At 44.8% G+C, this 18,550-nt stretch overlaps 4 protein-coding genes across 4 annotated transcripts; 2 read left to right on the forward strand and 2 right to left on the reverse strand.

Annotated features, from left to right (window-relative positions):
• Positions 1 to 2,251: 2,251 nt before the first annotated feature.
• CCR75_004128 (uncharacterized protein) lies at positions 2,252 to 4,163 on the forward strand. The gene is made up of 3 exons (XM_067962218.1): positions 2,252 to 3,030; positions 3,091 to 3,183; positions 3,251 to 4,163. The coding sequence occupies exons 1-3, from the start codon at positions 2,413 to 2,415 to the stop codon at positions 4,073 to 4,075; spliced, it is 1,536 nt and encodes a 511-aa protein (XP_067816289.1). The 5' UTR covers positions 2,252 to 2,412; the 3' UTR covers positions 4,076 to 4,163.
• A 2,365-nt stretch (positions 4,164 to 6,528) lies between these two features.
• On the reverse strand, positions 6,529 to 6,723 carry CCR75_004127 (uncharacterized protein; the record flags this gene model as incomplete). Its single annotated transcript, XM_067962217.1, has 1 exon — positions 6,529 to 6,723. The coding sequence occupies one exon, from the start codon at positions 6,721 to 6,723 to the stop codon at positions 6,529 to 6,531; it is 195 nt and encodes a 64-aa protein (XP_067816851.1).
• A 68-nt stretch (positions 6,724 to 6,791) lies between these two features.
• On the forward strand, positions 6,792 to 8,933 carry CCR75_004126 (uncharacterized protein; the record flags this gene model as incomplete). Its single annotated transcript, XM_067962216.1, has 1 exon — positions 6,792 to 8,933. One exon carries the CDS (start codon positions 6,792 to 6,794, stop codon positions 8,931 to 8,933), a length of 2,142 nt encoding a protein of 713 aa, XP_067816549.1.
• On the reverse strand, positions 7,533 to 11,063 carry CCR75_004125 (uncharacterized protein). The gene is made up of 9 exons (XM_067962215.1): positions 10,897 to 11,063; positions 10,268 to 10,837; positions 10,071 to 10,196; positions 9,832 to 9,919; positions 9,705 to 9,769; positions 9,485 to 9,643; positions 9,249 to 9,408; positions 9,087 to 9,184; positions 7,533 to 9,056 (listed from the first exon to the last, which is right to left on the reverse strand). The coding sequence occupies exons 1-9, from the start codon at positions 11,035 to 11,037 to the stop codon at positions 9,009 to 9,011; spliced, it is 1,455 nt and encodes a 484-aa protein (XP_067816850.1). The 5' UTR covers positions 11,038 to 11,063; the 3' UTR covers positions 7,533 to 9,008.
• Positions 11,064 to 18,550: the final 7,487 nt, after the last annotated feature.

Here is an 18,550-nt window from a genome sequence, read left to right on the forward strand (position 1 = left end):
ACCTTTCTAAAAAGGGCCTGTCGCGATGGGCCATGCCGTAGTCCGTTCATAAACGTGGGCACCTTAATGTGCTCCGGAATCGGACCTACGGTTATGGATGCGGACAGCGAGCGCATCTCTTGCACATACTCTTGCAGAGATCGCTTCGCCTGTCGCGCCCCAAAGAAGCGCGCCTGAAGCAACACTTCGTTGTTCGGCGGCTGGTACATGGCGCGAATCTTATCCTTAAAGATCGCCCATGAGGGGAACGCTTTTCTGTCCGCCATAAGCGCCGAGTAAGCCCACTCTGAGGCCTTACCGCGCAGATGCGACATAGCGTACGACACCATCCGGCTGTCGTCCTCGATGAGCTGGGCGACACCACATTGCTCCACGGCTAAAAGCCAGTGGACAATCGTGTGCGCCGCAGTTCCATCGAACTTGGGCGGGTCCATCCGAATGGGCCTCGGCTGATGCGGCCGGGCAGAGAGCATCTCAACAGTCCTGTTGAGAGCCTCGCTCCGAGCCTGCTCATGCCTCAGCTCATCCTGAGTCTGAGTGACGGACTCCGCCGCAGCATGACTCTGTGCCTCGGACACGGCCCTCCGCTGTCCGAGCACGAATGCCTCAAACTGCTCCAACTGAGCAACATGTTGCTCAGGAGGACTACCCAGGAGCCTGGCCAGGGCCTTTCACCAAGTCCCTGCGCCATAAGTTCTGCCACCTCCCGAAGATGCTCGGAGAGGTGGGGAAAATGAGCCCAATACATATTCAGGCTCATCCTCACCGCAAACATGCGGAAATAAAAAAGATGAAACACACCAAGTGTAGGCGGGCACGTCGTAATGCGGCCACGCTCTACTTAGACACACACCCTAGCACAGCGGGGAAGCGGTTAAATCTGCTTCCCTTGCATGCAGTGAGGTAGTTGTGGTGGGCGCGTTAGCGACCTCACCCAACACACTAAGGACTTTGATTAAGAGTCGTCACGGGAGCGGAAATCCGGCTCTTCGTGCGCACTTATCAAGTAGGAAGTAGTTTTTAGACTGATTTATATTTAATCGTATTATATATAAATACCTATTTTTACCAATTAAAGAACGTCACCTCCATAGTTAACACTTAATATCGATTGCGAGCGTATCTTTCTAGATATCTCGCGTAACGGATGACGCTAGCCGTCATCACAAATGACGCTGGGCGTCATCCCTCCTAATGTGAATGCACTTATGTGCATCACATACACAAGGGTTGGTCACAAATGTTCACCACACCCGAGTGCTGGTCTAATTACTATAATTTAGTAATTGACCATCCCCTTAAGCACACCAAGTGTACTTATGGGAACTGTGTTACAATAGGGCAACTTTAGCCCGTTTCATATGTAACCATTTGATGTGTGATTGTGCTCCGCAATTCACGTCAGCAGGATTTTCTATAACAGGGTTTCCCGTTACAAAAATATTATTTCCTACAAGAGTAATAGTACCTATTATTTTCTACAAAAGGAAAAAAATAAAAAGCACAAAATTTAGTATTTTATTAATTTTTACTTAGTTCTAAAATTACAAAATTTGATAATATTGACGCAAAAGAAATTAGTTCTGTTGATTGGTTGATTTGAGTTTACATCAACCCCGCCTATCGTCACAGGACACGATTAGGCGGTGCGCAAGGAGGCGCTTTGCATAGCTAGTTATCAGTTTATTAAAGCCAGTAGATAAAAATCGTTACGAAAATTTTTAATATAATAATACATTAAACAATTTCCCTGTCCTCTTAGGTACTCAGAACCCTCCTCTGCACGTCGTGTTTGTAACGGGAAGACCCGTATGAATAATTTGTTGATTGATTTGAAGACGTACTACGACGACGTATCTACCGTCTGCAGATTCATTGTAGTGACCACTATTTCACGTTCCTCCCGTGTTTCAGCCGCATCAACATCAGCTGCGTGAAAAATAAATTCGTTGAATAAAAACTTTTATTGATCTATTATTTTTCTTAAGGAATTGTCTAAATAATCCTCGCTAAAAAGCGGATCAATATTGCGCAATAAACGCTCACTAAATTCTAAATTTATTGATATTCAAATAAGACGAGTAGGGTTGATACGACACATTTGATGTATGCGCTTACTTTTCCTAGTCAAATTCCGCTCGTGAAACTACGAAGGATCGTTCGCAACCGTTTGGGGCAACGGTGTTGTAACTGTGAAAATATGTCTTCACCAATTTTCCTTAAGCACGTCCACCGTGTGGCTATTTTGGGATATTATGCTTCGGGAGGCCTGTCCTTGTTTTTGTAAGTCAAAAGGGCGGCTCGCGTGCCGATGCTTCACCGCTCGATCTCGGAATCTTTTTTCCAGAAACTAATTCTCCGCGCCCTCTTATCCGAGCACATTTAGCATTTAAACGACAAAAACGTTGAGCGATGCAACACAGCGCCGCGTTTGGATCCTATGTCGAGTCAGTAGGCACAATAGCCTCAGTGCTTTTCGCCTTGATCAATCGCTGTGGCTACTATGACGTCAAGCCTCGCGACAGTACTATCATTCGCCAAGCCAAAATCGTGTACGTTTCACTCCTCGAGAGTGTGCAAAAAGAGCGGGGGGAGTGGCAAGGGTTTATATCGTCGATCGATTCTCGTGCCCCAATTGTCGCAGAAGAACTGGAAACTTTAAGTCCTCGAAACCTTCTTTTGTCGAAATTGAAGAATAACTCCACACCCTCTCAACTCAGCGTATTAAATGAAATACTCGACGTGAGCTTGCGGAATCTCATGGGTCCAATCGTACCCTTTGAGCTCTACACTAGACAGAGAAAATTATTGCTTTCAGAAAGCCTAGCTGTGCCGCCTTCCCTTTCGGCACTGCTCGCAATCCGTGGGATCGTGGAAAATCTTGAGCATGAAGTGCGGCACTGCCTTTTACGTTTGTTTGCTATGTGGGACCTCATAGCACTCGTAAATAGCGACTTCCAATCACTTTTGAAGACAATTGCAAACAAATATCAGCATATCTTGAGTGATTCGTCCGACATCGAGAGTATGGTAAGTTGGCTAATATGTTTTTTTGCCATTGAACAATACTTATTGATGTGTGATGGCAAGACTGCTCGAAAGAGCGAGAGACAGGATCAAGTTGCGATTCATCTCTTACATGTCATGGTGTTGTATCGAGACATTCTCTTTAGTGATCTAGAGGTGGGGAGATTCCGTATAAGAAAACAAGTTATTGATGACAACCTTGTAGTTTATTGTTACTAAACAGGAGCTTCAGATAAATCCGCGCGTGCTTGAAACAAGTCGTGCCAGCGCATGGCCGCTTAACTTCGAGTTCGTTGCTTCTATTGAAGACAAAGACGATCAATTTTCCAGCGACCTCGATAGCAGGAGTAGCGGTAGTGAAAAACTTCAAACACTTTATGTCGACACTGCTCTTCAGCCTCAAGATGTGGACGCAACTGAAGGACGAGACTGGTCGATCCCATCGCTTCATTACAGCCACCATTTCGAAGACGAGCAGAAGACCTTGCGATCGCGAAAGTGCGACATATCTCATGCAGTGTCACGAAATCGTGGCGTAGCCGCATCTGGCCCCTTGCTTCTACCCAGTGGGGAAGCCAGTGCACCGTCAAGTGGACATAGCCTTTCGCAGCAGTCCCTTGCTACAACGTCCGACTCGCCAACTCACAGTGTCCTTAGTCCTGCGAGCTCCAGTGTCAGGTCTTTATCACATTTGGTGTTACGACGGACCCGACACAATAGCTCTTCGTCTTTCAGCAGTAAAGAGCTCCACGATCGCCAGCACCAGTGGCAAGACACTGCTCGGAGCGAAACGCAGTCACCTTTACCGCCCACTTCGACTCGTTCAAGTAGCAGTCGACGCAAACGAGGCATGGAGAAGGTATTCGCCCCGCGCTACCAATCGACAGACCAAAAAATGCGCGGTACCGAGCGAGTTGCGGCAAGACAAAGCTTTTCGTCGAAAGTTGCTACAAGTCTTGTGATTCCCGTCGCGGCTGCAACTTTGTGTGTCGTTGCAACCTTAAGTACTTTAGCCATCTGTGAGATGCGTCGATCTTCTCGTAATTGAGACCATGCATGTTCTTGATACTGAATAACGCGTCAGTACATAACTCCGTGAACCCTATAAGACGGATACCAATTGTATGATAACGTCACTGAGTTGGTTGTTATTACTTGTGTGAGCAGGCATATAATTAGGGCAAGCTCGAGTATGCAAACTAATAACGAAAATGCGAAGCAAATCAAAAGGGCATGATTCGCTTGATTATTAGCTGTTGAGGGTCATACTGCTTGGTCCACACGTTAAAAGCCACAAGCGACACCAAAAAATTGTTTTTTAAGCTGTTGGCCTTTTCAAAAAGAAAATCCTGGCGAATAGTGAACCTCCGCGAGTTTCTCAGAAGGTGCTATTTCTCAAATAGTCTTTTTAAGAATTCCGATAGATCATCTGAAGATTTCATCAATGCAAGAAAGTGTTGGCTCATTTTCCATTACATTTGCTGCGAAAATGCTGATAAAATTCACGAACTCAAATAATTACGGGCTATCTTTTATTCGATCGAAAAATATGGTAACGCCACCTTACCGTTCGCCATTACTTGTACGTCTGCCACTGCGCATTGCAATCACCTCGTAACATCATCTAGTAAATGTCATGATCAATCACCTCGTAACATCATCCAGTAATTTCACATCAATCTCGCATTCACCTCAAACTTTTTTAACTTCTGTATTAAGGAGACTTGTGCCGGCTATTTGACCGTAAACAATCGATATTGAAAGGAAGGACGTAATTAGTAACAAGTCGCACTATTGCTTTGGTACTCATTCAAACTGGCACAAGAAAAGGCTATCATGCAGAGTCTTGCCTTATTTTTTGCCTTACAATTTCACATCATCTGGTCGATTTTCCGTCTGGAGTCAAAGCCAGGGCAAAATGTCGGCGCTTTGAGTACACTAATTAAGTGTTCGTTCGAGAAGCTTGTAGAAATAAATATGCACACGAAAGATGTAAACAGGCTTAAATCCAGATAGTACCTTTAGCTTTAAATAACAAAGTAAGCACATGGTAGACAGACAGCCTTTTCTGGGACATTTGACTAAAAGATGCAAATAATTTTTCTACGTTACAAATTGTCAAGCTTTGCATCTCAAAAATACAGCGGTGTCTACATCCACCAAACAAATCTAAGCCAAATGACTTTTTCTGCTGCGAGTACGGCTGCGTGATATATTTGAGGGCTTTTGACGTAAACATGAATCATTCGAATACTTCTTGGAAGCACGTGGTTTCTTATAAAGCGCCACTGCCATGCACCCCGACTCAAGTTTAGTAAGTATGCACGCCGTCTTACATGCTTCGAAAGCGTAATTGCTGGTTGCAGCGCGACATGTCTTGCCGGTATCGCACCGGCAACGACCTGGATACACTTCGAAATCTGCGCAAAGCACTTCACATGTATCTCCGACCACCTCGGAAATTTTAAAGACAATCTGCGACGGTCGCAAGTCGAGTATTTTACATGCAGATTGAAGAAAAAGTCGAAACGCATTAAATTTGATAATCATCTTCGGAGGCAGAATGTCCATCAATAACTGTTTCGACTACCGAACCAGTGCCAAGTTGTTTGGAGGGCCGACAGATTCATTTATATAATGCAGAACAGGCCTGTTACATATGCTATACGTTGGACACAGCGTTTGGGCTTTAAATAGAAGGGTAAACAGAGCACTTTTGAATAGTTGCTTGCTATTTGGCCAATGATGGAGAATATAATAGGAAGAACAATAAGCTAACTTGAGCTCCTCAGAGGGGATGGTGCCTTTTGCGTCTTGCTTTATTTCTCCACGCGGTACTTAAGAACGTTTGCGGCACTTTCCGATTTGAGTACGGTACAAAGTTAAACTGACGTGCCCTTCATTTGTAGAGCAGGCATCCAGTAGACATGAACTAATGGATTTGACGGCAGTGACCATAAAAAAGGAGGCAAATGGGCCGTGCACAGTTCTGAAAAAACAATCTTCTCTGGCTCTCATCTCACATCTTAAACGATTGCATTTCAAACCACAACCTTTGCGTAATGTCCGTGCAAGAGTCTTTGCAATCCCTAGCACTCGATGATCATAAACAGTAAGAGACGGACTACGGACCAGCTTTGTGGGGCTCGTCCACAGTTAAAGCTTGCGAGGAGGTCAAATAGATTCAGCATCGTATAGTGTCCTACGCGGTGCACCCATCTTTAGATAGCACCCATCCATAGCCGAGACATTCCTTTTTTTTAAAACAAAATAACGCATGATGCCTCACGAACTCGTGCCGACGAAGACTCTCAATGAAATTCGCATCCTCGTCATAAAAACGAGAAATACAAAGCCCATGACTCCACGTAACATCAATATATAGGCTAGGCTTATCAAAGAACAGATAATGTAAATGTTTGTTTATTCCGTAAGCCTTTACTTGTACGTGTCGTCCCGCCGTCAATCGCCCAAGAGTGTGGCATTAGCTTCCATCTCTTTTCATGTACATGTTGTAACGATCGGATTCATGTTTAGTTGTAAAGGACTACCGTATTTCGATGTGGTCACAATAGCAGCTTTCGCAATCGTTTCCATCGACTGACGTTTACGGTCCCAGCCGCCGGTCGCTCCTTTCCATGTCACTTTGCCTTTCGCCCTGACCTCGTCACCTCCATCCACGCCGTGTCCATCCATCGCGCTCTCGAAACTAATTGCGTCGAAATCTCTTGCAATAGTGTTCAATTTCCTTCCTCTTCCACACAATGGCCGTCTCGAGTGCTTCCATTTGCTCCAGTGACGCATTCCAGGCGCTCACGGGCACGCGCCTTGGCGACAGCCCTATCTTCATGCGTGCGCTCGTCGAGGGCGACCAAGTGTGTATCGAATACCAGCTCGATGCGTCCGTGGCGAGCGCGGCCGCGTGGTTTGGTGTTGGGCCGTCGCGTGGCTCGAGCATGGTGAGCTCGCCAGCTGCGAACGTCATGATGTTCTTTAAAGACGCTGGCGTTCCCACGTCCTATCTCCTTGGGGGCTACACGAATAGTGACGTGAGTGAAGAGAGCGCACAGTCTTCCTTTGTTGCCGGCCCGGCGAGCAGTGCCACCATGAGCTTTAGCTTCCAGCGTACGCTCGCAGCAGCTTCGAGCTCCGACATTGCCATCTCAGCTACCGAAGCAACGAGCTTTATTTGGGCCTACGGCACTTCGTGGCCCATTTCAACGCATCAGAGTGGCACAAATGGCGCAGCAACCTTTAATATTGCCGCTGCTGCTACGGCAGGGGCCGCGGCGAGCTCTTCCATAACCTCGAGTGCGAACACAGGCTGGTGCGCTGATAAGAACTGCCCTGCGATCGTTGGTGGCGCAACGTTTGGGATCATGGCACTGTGTGGCTTGCTACTAACCGCAATGCTCAAGTCGTCGCCAGTGGGCAAGCTCTTATTACATCGCACTGTATCGCGACCTCCTGTAAAACTGACGACAAATGCCGCCGTGGCATTGCCTCATACGACGTTCTTACAATTGCTAGCAGACTTGCACTTGGGTGAAGTGCTTGTAATGCTTTTGTTCATGGCGGCTGTGATTGTACTGATCATTCTACTCGACGATGCCGACAATTACGTCGTTTCGGGCCAAGTGAGTCTCTTGATTCTCATGTTTTTGATCCTCCCAGTCGCACGCTTGCCCCTTTGGTCTGTGCTCTTTGGGAGTTCCTTTGAGCGAATTGTAAAGTTTCATCGATGGCTCGGTGTCGCCATGAATGTGGCCGTAATCGTGCATTTGATTCAAGCAAGTGACGTCGTCGACGTCACGTTGAGTGACCAATACGGTGCCGTGACGCCAGTGCATGGATTCATCGCTTTCCTCGCATTTGCTGCCATGCTCGTGCTTTCGCAGGAATTTATTCGTCGACGATGTTTTGAAGTGTTTTACTACACTCACCGGATCTTGTCAATTGTGGGGTTTGTGTTCTCGATTCTTCATGCACCGCGGTTTATTGGCCGTGCGTTGATCGTTCCGCTTGCATTGTACGCTCTGGGGGTATGTTACCGCTGGTATAGCGCTCTTACGGGGTCGTACAAGGTCTCGGCGACGGTCCACGCAGGTTCAAACTCGACGACGTTGGTCTTGCAAGAGACGCACGAAACTGGCAAGCTCGCAATGAAAGTGAATCCGGGATCGTACTATTTCGTACGACTGCCTGCTATCTCGTTGATTGAGTGGCACCCATTTTCATCAATTGTCACGCCGGATGGTAAAACGATTGGATTTACAATCAAGGCCATGGGCAATGGCTCGTTCACGCGCACGTTAATGGAGAAAGCAGGGACGCAGTATGAACTTGCCGCGAATTTATGTGGCCCGTTTGGGAAAATGGCACTGGATTTGGACCATTATGATACGGTGGTGCTCGTCGCAGGCGGTGTTGGTATTACGCCCATGTTAAGTCTGATTAATCAAACAAGATTGTTCCCAAAAGCAACGTCTGCGACGAGTAAGGCGTTCAAGTCGTCGGACTGGTATGTCTTGTGGTCAGTTCGCGAGCCGGAAGATATTTTAATGATGGAGCAGTTCTTACCCACGCATGCTCAAATGGACTATGCTGCTGGGATACAAGATCCAAATACGGCTATTCTTGGCCAGAATGCACCTGCTCCTTTCCACGTGCATTGGTTGTTTCATGTATCAAATGCCCCAAGTGATGGAGTCGTGACCCGTGCCAATGGCGAGACAGTCTCCTACCGTGGTGGCAAACCCATTCTCGATGAGCTTATTAATACTAGTCGCTTTCATGCACGCAACGTGACAGTCGTTGCGTGTGGACCACCGACCATGACCGTCGAAGCGCAGTCCCTTGCGCGCAACTGTGGCTTTGACTTCCACAAGGAGGTTTTTAAGTGGTGAGCTGTGCGCCATGTTTGTTTTCACATGATAAAAAAAATACCAAAATGGGTGCATCAAGTTCTATTGCGACGTAGTTTATGCAATGTAATCAAAATCATCTTTAATGCCGAGCCACTTGTCTACCTAAAATCACAAACGATTAAAGTAACTAACGATTCGTTTTTCACGAAAAGTTGCTGGTGTTCCAACTACCTCTTTGCCCTCGACGCCACGCTTTTGCACCACCCACGACTTCAGAGTGTACACGTTATCTATCAAAATGAATCACGCCTTGTTCAGTACGCGACGATCTCTTTCAAAGATGAGTTGAGTCACCTGTCCATCGGTCGGCGCCTTCCTTTGACAAACGCACTTTATGCTCGAGCTCTTTCAAAATCGCAGGGTCGTTCTCCGCCAAGTGTTGCGCTTTATTATGGAGTGACTCGATCTTGGTTTTTAATTCTTTTAGCCGCTGTAGCTTGCCTACACGAACCTCCTGTATTCAAATAGATGTGTAGATTATTAATCTTACTACGACGAGTCTGCTCTTTGTGTGAAAAATTGTTCATTACCGATTCGGAACGCAGCTGTTGCTGTGCTTGAATTTTTTGTCTGATTTGTGCCAATTCCTCTTGCGCAACTTGTCGACGTTGCTGCAATTCGCTCAGCTTTCGCTTCCTCGACTGCGACAGCTTGGACGGGAACGACCAAAAGTAATTTCCTGAACCAATCTATAAATTGAAATGCATTAGAGTTCTGCGAATGTAATTGATTCTACTATGAAGACCGTACTTTATCACAGTCCACTAGTGCGTCATCGACTAGTGCTTGGTTCACATCTTTAACTGTTTGGAGCACTAAAAATAATAGTTTTCGTGACAGTTGCTGTACAAAAGTTATTCGAGCGCTTTTTATATACCGACGCCAGCCTTAGAGCCGAGCTTTTCCACCTCTTTGAGGCTATACACCTCCTTAGAATCGTGGTAGATGCGCAGGATACGCTCACGCTTTTCTTGCAGCGAGACACCTTTGCGAGGCATGACCGTACGGCTCAGTGAAGCAATAAAAAAATTAGTATTTCGTGTTTAATCACAAATTCATAAATCACAAAATAACATATTTTTTTGGCGAAACTTCGTATTCTTTAATAATTCAAACAATCTGCAGCTCGTGCGACTTTCCGACCAAGGAAGCAACAAGCATAAGAGTCTCTCGGGTACGCAGTAGCAAATTATTCATCGAGTCGTCATTATGAATCACGAAATCTGCTTTTGCCACTTTATCCTAATCAAAGTCATGATAAAAAAAAGTTTTTATCCAAATCTTTGAATTTCAGCACTTCTCCTTCTACATACCTGGAGATTCATTTGCGATTGAATGCGCTTCTCAGCATCTTTTTGCGTCATTTTGTCGCGCTGCATTAGGCGCGACAGCTCATTCTTCGTAGAGCATGCTACGACAATTGTTGGGTAGCAAAAGTACTCAAGCAACTTCGTCTCGAAAAGAAGTGGTGCATCCAATACAACTAATCGCTTACGACATACGAGCCGCTGGTAGACAAGCTGTTTAAACATTTCCCAGATAATGTACTTGTGCGTCAACATATTTAGCTTCTTTCGCTGCATCGGGTCATTGAAAACAATAGCCCCCAACTTGGCACGATTTATACTCGCATTCTCTTCATTAAGCACTTGCGAGCCAAAATAGCGCACAATTTCCTTGTACGCACCACGACCAGGCACCACCACCTGTCTTGCTATAAGATCCGCGTCTATAATCACCGCTCCGGCTTCTTGAAGAGCCTTAGATACCGTGGATTTTCCTGTGCTGATGCCTCCTGTAAGACCCACACCAACAAGCGACGCTCCAATCTCCCGTCCAATCAAGTAGCTGCCCGTCAATATACAAGCGCTTTGAAGCGACAACTAATTGATCAAGGCGTAAAAATGAGACCACAAATTAAAGTCTGGCGCATTCTTCTTACCATCGATACAAGTGCAAACGGAGCTAGTGCTAAACATCGACGTTTTAAGGAATGCTTTTGCAGTTTTTCCTTCAAAACTCCTAGCGGCACGCCTAGCAAAAGACCCACCGGTGCCAAAACTAGGAGCAGCGGGCTTCGCATTCACAGCTTTTCAACAACAAAAAAATGCGAAACTTTTATCCAATCAGAATGCACAAAATATCAATTTATAAACTCACAAGTGTCGGTGTCCCGGTGCATTTATATTATTTCCAAAAGAATAAAAAATAAGTTTTTCCATGAAATAATTAATATTTTTTCCTAATAATATCGAGATATGAAATTAGAGAACGGCATAGGCACACCCCTTTTGGTTAAGATACGTGACATTATACAAATTTATCTTAACTAGGTGGGCCGAAAAGATGACTAAGTTAACTTCTTAGAATATTCGGATGCATGTGTGTATTGTGTCGAAATCTTCTGTGAAAGTCAGTGGTCGAGGTCATGTGGATTTCGTTCTAGTTTAAACTTGAGGTAATGTGGAAGAAATTCCAATCTGTCGAGATGATGTGCGGGGAAATTGCTGCGTCAGTCATAGAGCTGGCTTACTCGATTTAACACCCAGCTAGGTGGGGACGCACATCCCAATTGCACTTAGGTATCATTGATAAAGCACTAAAGTGATTTTGCGCCGTGCAAGCCGTTGAACGTTGCTGGAAGACGTGGCTACACAAACGTTTGTAAATTATCTTGTTTTTCCCTTAGCCAAATGAAATTATCTTCTGGCATCTCACGGAATCAATAAGCCAAAACGAAGACGATGTTTACCATGATTCTTGGCAAGAAGCTTGATCTGGAGAAGTTGGGGCATACAGCAATGTACTTGAAATCGTGAAAGTTGATACGAGGTTTCTTGTAAAATCAGTCAGAAAATGGCAGGTAATATATCGCGAAAGCGTTTACCCCAAAAGCTTGATAGAAACCTCGTACCCGCATGAAGAGTCGAGTTTTTTAAAAAGAAGTGACTGGCAATTTATTTGTAGTAATGAACTCGTGAAAACGAGCTTGTTAACTGCAATTGTAACCAGAAAGTATATACCTCACAAACGCGCGATGGAAGAACTGAATTAGTTTCGTAGTATAGTAATGAAGAAATGATAGTCGAAGTTGAATTTTTTAAATAAACACTGATGTTTGAATGTTGAAAGTGATTTTGTACCGTGTCCGTTGAAGTCAAGAACATGGTTCGAAAATCAGGTAAAGCAAGCTTGAGGCGAGCGTTTAGTATCTGGTGAATAGTCGAATGGGTCGCTTTTTGTGAAACGATTCCACTCGTGTTTAGATGAATTGAGTTGGAATTTGTTCTTGGACGAATTCGTCTTGTGTGGGTGGGTAAGAGTCTTAAAAAGCAGTTGTAAATGCAGGCGAATCATCGTAAGACATTGCTTAAAAACACCGACGAATGCAAGGCAAGGTGCGTCATAAATTGCCTTATTACGATTGATCCATAGAGTCCGAAGGATGCAGCATCAAAAATGTTGAAAATACGAGTAGGTAATGTAGTTACAAACTTGGTATGATGTTGCGTCGAAACCTCAAGGTCGATGAGAAAAAGAGTATGCTCCCAGTGTATAGATGTTCCAAAAATCCATTCGAGTAGGGGAAGGAAAAGACGCCAGATGTACTTGGCTGTGTAACAATTCCATAGCAAATGTTGTGGAGTTTCAGGTGTTAAACAGCAATGAACACAATGAATGTCTGAAGTATGCCAGCCATATTCATAACGGAAACCCAATATGTTGTGTTGTAATCTAAACAGGAAATCTGAGAATATCGGAAGAATGTCTTGGTGAAGCTTCCGTTGAGTAAGCCAAAAATCGCTAGATGGGTTGCTGGTGTGTAGACCCATGATCCCATCGGTAGCAGCGGGGTTAAGTTCGTGTGAAGTAGACGACGAATCAATTTGCTGGTGCAGCAAATTATGTCATATCCATCGAATGTCCAACTATGAAAAGCCGAAAGCATGAATTCTGGTGGAGACGGGTAGATAGCGAAGGTGCCATAGTGAGGAGGTACTGTTATTCTTGGTGCAACACTTTCCACAACACGAGTTAATGATCGAGTAGATTGAATGGAGGAGTCTAGTAAAGCCGAACGGAGCAGGTCTGTATCGGGAACCCGGCCATAACAAATAGAAAAAGTTGTAAGGCGGTGAATACCTTGATGTGAAAAGTTTTGGGAGGCTTTGCGGTGCAGTAAAGCAAGAGTTTTCCGTCCAGATGTAAAGCGAAGAAGTTGTTATTTCATAATGGCCAGGTTAGTTTAGTATAAACTGGGTTCGCGTTCGTGAATTTGGGCATAATTTTTAGTACTCCATAGAGCAAGCGCCTGTTGCCAATATTGAGGTACATTTTTCCAACGAGATCTAGTCCTTATAGACTGGAAAGGCACATACAGAAAGTCTAAACAGATGGCTTGGCATTGAAGTGCATAGTCAAAAGCAGCGTAAGCCGGAAGAAACCATTTAGGAGGAGAGCTCACTCTTGTTCTGCAATGTTTAATAAGGTGTCGGATCAAGTTGACCTGAAGGAGTTCGACCGAATCAGCAACACTACGAAGGTCTAGACCCCCAGCATTAATTCGTGCGGAATGCCATTAGCTAGAAAATTGGCTTCGAGTTGGCGTGTTGTTAATAAAGTTTCGTATTATTGGGTCGAAATTTTTTAATTCTGTTTGAGAAAAGACTTGAACTCTCATTAAAGGCCACAGTATGGATTGGGTCATAGTTTGTGTCAGGATGAGGGTAAATTACGACTGAATTAAAATTAGTTTAACTAACCGATACTTTTGGTATACTCCTTAAGGTATCGCCTATCCTTAATCTAATTCTTACTGAGTATCATCTCTCCTAATTGCGCAAACCTTTTTACTTGTTTTTATTATGGCGCATATGTAAAATTGAATTAAAGAAAATGAATGGTTTAAAAGGTAAGTCGAAATGAGTGGTCAAGGGCTGAGCAAGATGACTGGTCCTTACATCCTACCCGATTTGATCTCTCGTTGACGCTGGTTGAAGTTGGCGACGAGATCCTTCCAGTGGGAGACATGGCGAATATTTTTCTCTTTTTCCCAACTGGCTTCTTCCTTAGTTTCGCCATGCCATTGTACGAGCCAGTATGGTTGACGATTGAACTGGCTTTTCTTCAAGAGACGTTCAATAACTTGAAGATGATCCGCTGTGCCATTATCCACGAATTTGGATGCTTTCGGTATCGGACGACTTCGAAATTTTTCTGGTGTCGGTTCATACTTTGATAGAACATCGACATTAAAGGTTGGATTAATCTTAATCATACTTTGTGGTAACTTAAGCCTTGCCACATTAGGATTAATCATTTTGATAATTTCGAATGGTCCCACCTTTCTTGCCGCAAACTTAGCTCGTGGTGTCCCCATATCTTTCGCAGCATGTTTCAACGATATTCTGCGAGTATCAAGCATAACTAGATCTCCAACCTTGAATTCAACTTGATTTATTCGGCGTTTTTGATCGTAATATTGCTTTTGCGAAGCTTGTGCTTTTAGGAGATTTCTGCGAGCCTGATCGATGATCTTTGTTCGTTCTTCGATAAACTCTTTTGCGTATACGTCAATCTCCTTTGGTTGACTATTCCAGCCCAGAGCCTTTTGCCATGTAGAGCGTTCCTTTCTTCCCGTATCTATTTCGAAGGGAGAGTATCCCGTGGATGCACTAACCAGTGTAGAGTGCGCATACTCTATGCTTCCCAAGTGTTCGGTCCAGTCAGTGCCATGGTAAGATACCATGCATCTGAGTGCGTCTTCTACCACAAGGTTCTGTCGCTCGGTCTGTCCATCGGCTTGAGCCCGATGAGCGGTTGTCATACTTAGACGAACACCGATGATCGTCATCAAAGACTTCCAAAACATGGACGTGAACTTGCTATCTCGGTCACTGATGATAACTTCTGGAAGACCATGGTGTCGAACTACAGCATCAAAAAATACTTTTGCTGTTGTGCATGCATCATCCTTAACGTGCACTGCTGCGTACTTCGTTCGTTTGGAAAACTTATCGACAACAGTTAGGATGGCATCAAATCCATTGGACATAGGAAGCCCTGTTATGAAGTCCATTGACACCACTTGCCAGCAAGCCTCTGGTATTGGAATTGGCATAAGTAATCCGTTTTTTCGTTGATTATCATGTTTCCAACGTGCGCAGGTTTCACAGGTTTTGACATATTCCTTGACGTCTTTCTGCAACGATTTCCAGTAATACCACTGAGCCACTCGCAAGTATGTTCTGCGATTGCCCGGATGAGCAGCTATTGCCGAATCATGATATTCCGATATTACTTTCGTTCGCAAACGGTTGTTGCTGGGCACGCAAAGACGTGTAAGCTTATTTGACGTGCGCAAAAACAGCAAGTCTTCTTGCTTGACAAACAATGAGCTTGCTTCTGAGTTTTTCCATGCTTCTTTAAACTCAGCATCTCTGGCGTAGCCTTGTTGAAGTAGCTTGCGAACTTCTGGTGACAACTCGACATACGACGCTGTCATTAAGGTGGCAACTTGCAGAGCCTCAGCCTCCTCCCGGGGCAGAGTTGGCACCGAGGGTGAGCAAAGTAAACGTGCACCTCGTTGTTGACAACTAGAATCGCACTTATGGAAGTGGATATTGTCCACGACAGTATCATCAGGCCGGCGCGAAAGCGCATCAGCTACGACGTTTAAAGCACCATTAATGTGGTGTATAGTAAACGTATATTGAGCGAAGGTGGTCAAGTATCGAGCCAATTTCGGCGAGACTTTCGGATGATGAAGCAGCCAAGAGCAGGCGCTATTGTCCGTGAAAATCTCAAACTGGTGACCATAAAGGTAATGACGCCATTTGTCTAACCCCGCTTTAATTGCAAATAGCTCCTTTTCATGAGCAGGCCAATTAATCTCATGGACTCCAAGCTTCTTTGAATAAAACGCTATTGGATGGTCATGTCCATTGAGAAATTGCGATAAAACACCTCCCACGCACGACCCTGATGCATCCGTAGTCAGTACAAACGGGCGTGAAAAGTTGGGCAGAGTCAGCACAGGTGCAGCTTGTAAGGCAGACTTCAGCCTTGCGAAGGAATCTTCCTGTTCTGCATTCCACAGCCATGGAGAATCTTTCTTAACAAGATGACTCAATGGCAGAACTATGTGCGCAAACTGATGAATAAAGCGGCGATAATAACCAGCAAGACCAAGAAAACTTTGCAATTCCTTTACGGAGGTCGGTGGTGGCCATTTAGCGATTGCTTCCGTCTTCGTATTATCAACGGATAATCCTTTGTTGGAAACAGTGTGCCCCAAAAAGCTGACCTCTTGACGCGCAAACTTGCACTTGCCTATGTGAGCGAATAGCGTTTCCTTGCGTAATACGTCGAACACGATAGCAAGATGGCCAAGATGTTCGTCATAAGAGACGGAAAATATGCAGATATCATCCAAATATACCACAACAAATGGGAACTTTCCAAAAAGTACACGCATCAAGCGCGACCAAATGCCAGGCATTCCAGCAAGACCCATCGGAGCAACGCACCACTGATACGTCTCATTTGATGTACGAAACGCAGTGTACTTCTTGCTATCCGGATGGATACGCATCTGATGATACCCCTGAGCTAAGTCAATGACTGTGAAATAGCTCATACCTTGCATTTTATCGAACAATTCATCGATTCGCGGCAAAGGTATTTTTGGGACGACTGACTTTGAGTTGACGTAACGAAAGTCAATCACCCAACGGAGCAAAATGTTTGCGTTTCCGGATCGAATCCATTCTGAACGAGATACACTCGTACCGGCTTTTGGGTCCTTTTTTGGAATACCAAAGATGTTTGATACCCACGGCGAGTCTGAAAGCTCGATCCACCCGCGGGAAAGGTTCTCATCGACAAACTTCTGTAAAGCATTTTGTTCAACTTGTGAAAGTCGAAACGGCGGACGATTACTCGGTTGCGCACCGGGTTGCATATTGATTTCAAATTCAACTGACCGATTAGAAGGCAATGAATTCGGTAACTTCTCCGGAAATACATCTTTATAGGAATCAAGTAAAGACTTCAACCGTTTTTCCCGAGGTTTTGTAGATTCCGATTCTTGATAAATTTTGACACGATAGACCTCTTCGTATTTTGATGTCTTCAATTTCCTTGAAAAGTCGGCAGAGGAAATAATGACCGGTTCAAAAACCTCATCATGTGGTATGTTACCACCTTTGAACGAAACTTGATGAGTACGCCAATTTATTATTGGCTCGTGCGCAGTAAACCAAGGCTTACCCAGAATTACATCTTGGGAATTGCTCATTGGCCACTCGATGACCGGAATGTCAGAAAATTGATTACCATCAAAGAAGATATTTGCGACTCCTTTCTTCACCTTTCTTTTGGTGGTATTAGTGCCGTCGAAACGAGTGACTTGAATTGCCACTTCAGACGTGACGCGTTGCAGCAACCCCGGCTTTACCACATTGCATGTGGCGCCAGAATCGAGCATTATTTTAACAGCACGATCGTCAAGATGACCCTTTTTGACGATCAAATCTTTTCCCGTGAAGGAAGCAAAGTCAGCTTCACTTAGTGTAGTGATATTTTCATCTGACACAGTCGCGATGGTTTCTTCTTCGACTGACTCATTCTCGAAATAGTTTACGTTTGCACGCTCGCGACGATATCCGTTGCCGCGACTATTTTGCTGGTTCCTGCGCTTGTAACACTGCTGAATCGTGTGCCCCAGTTTTTTGCAGTACGCACACTTTGGTTTATTTGGACGTCTGCTATGGACGCGAGAAGACCTATGAAATGGCCGAGCATTGTCGATTTCCATCAGCTCTGGCTCATTGTTTAATTCTCTGGCCACATTTGGTGGACCAGGACGAGGGGTTGTTGCGATATGGTGATTATAACCAACCGAATGTGCGCGTTCAAAGTCGAGCGCCACAGTAATAGCCTCCGACAGTGTATTTCCCCGTCGGTATTGAACTTCTTCTTGCGTTCTTGTTTTTAATCCTCGTTGAAAATAGATTATTTGGTCTATCTCAGTCATGTCCTCAACTTGCGAAATAATGTGTCGAAATTTCGCAATGTAGTCCATTAAGCCTTTGCAACTGGCTTGTCTCAGCCGATGCAGGTCGTCTCGAAGACGTTGCTGTAGATCCGCAGGAACAAATTCCTTTTCCACTGCTAGAAAAAACTCGTCGACTGAGTGAATTTCTGATTGATGCAGCAAGAACCATTGTGCTGCTGGTCCGCGCAATGAACTTCCTAGTACGGCAAGTACTTGAGGAGCCATTGCGTCTTCTCTCCACTTCGTACCGCGCGCAATAAAATATTGTTGTACTTGCGCGTAATAAAGTCGAACCGACTCTTCACTCCTTCCGCTATACGTCGGTATTCTTAGCCCGTCCACCTTAAGCCCACCTTCTTTTTGGGAGTTAGCCAAGGATTTGATCAACTCTTGTTGTTGCTGCAGCATATGCATCATTTGCTGCATTAGCTCGGCGTTTGAGGGTTGGCCCATAATGGAAGAAGATGTGTTCGGAACTTTTAAAAGACTTAGTTGTTTAGTTTATTTAGGTCTCTTAAGTTAAACCGAAGATCCTTTA

This window comes from Bremia lactucae, linkage group LG4 (genome assembly GCF_004359215.1).
Source record: "Bremia lactucae strain SF5 linkage group LG4, whole genome shotgun sequence".
Taxonomy (NCBI): Eukaryota; Oomycota; class Peronosporomycetes; order Peronosporales; family Peronosporaceae; genus Bremia; species Bremia lactucae.

What these genes read in the sequence shown, in the direction of transcription:
- CCR75_004125 (XM_067962215.1), bottom strand. Translation starts at nt 11,037, where the DNA reads ATGCGAAGCCCGCTGCTCCTAGTTTTGGCACCGGTGGGTCTTTTGCTA. An exon ending in AATCGCAAATGAATCTCCAG is followed by an intron (nt 10,197 to 10,267) that starts GTATGTAGAAGG and finishes GACTTTGATTAG; the next exon opens with GATAAAGTGGCAAAAGCAGA. An exon ending in CGGCTCTAAGGCTGGCGTCG is followed by an intron (nt 9,770 to 9,831) that starts GTATATAAAAAG and finishes TATTATTTTTAG; the next exon opens with TGCTCCAAACAGTTAAAGAT.
- CCR75_004128 (XM_067962218.1), top strand. Translation starts at nt 2,413, where the DNA reads ATGCAACACAGCGCCGCGTTTGGATCCTATGTCGAGTCAGTAGGCACA. An exon ending in CGTCCGACATCGAGAGTATG is followed by an intron (nt 3,031 to 3,090) that starts GTAAGTTGGCTA and finishes TGTGATGGCAAG; the next exon opens with ACTGCTCGAAAGAGCGAGAG. An exon ending in TTCTCTTTAGTGATCTAGAG is followed by an intron (nt 3,184 to 3,250) that starts GTGGGGAGATTC and finishes GTTACTAAACAG; the next exon opens with GAGCTTCAGATAAATCCGCG.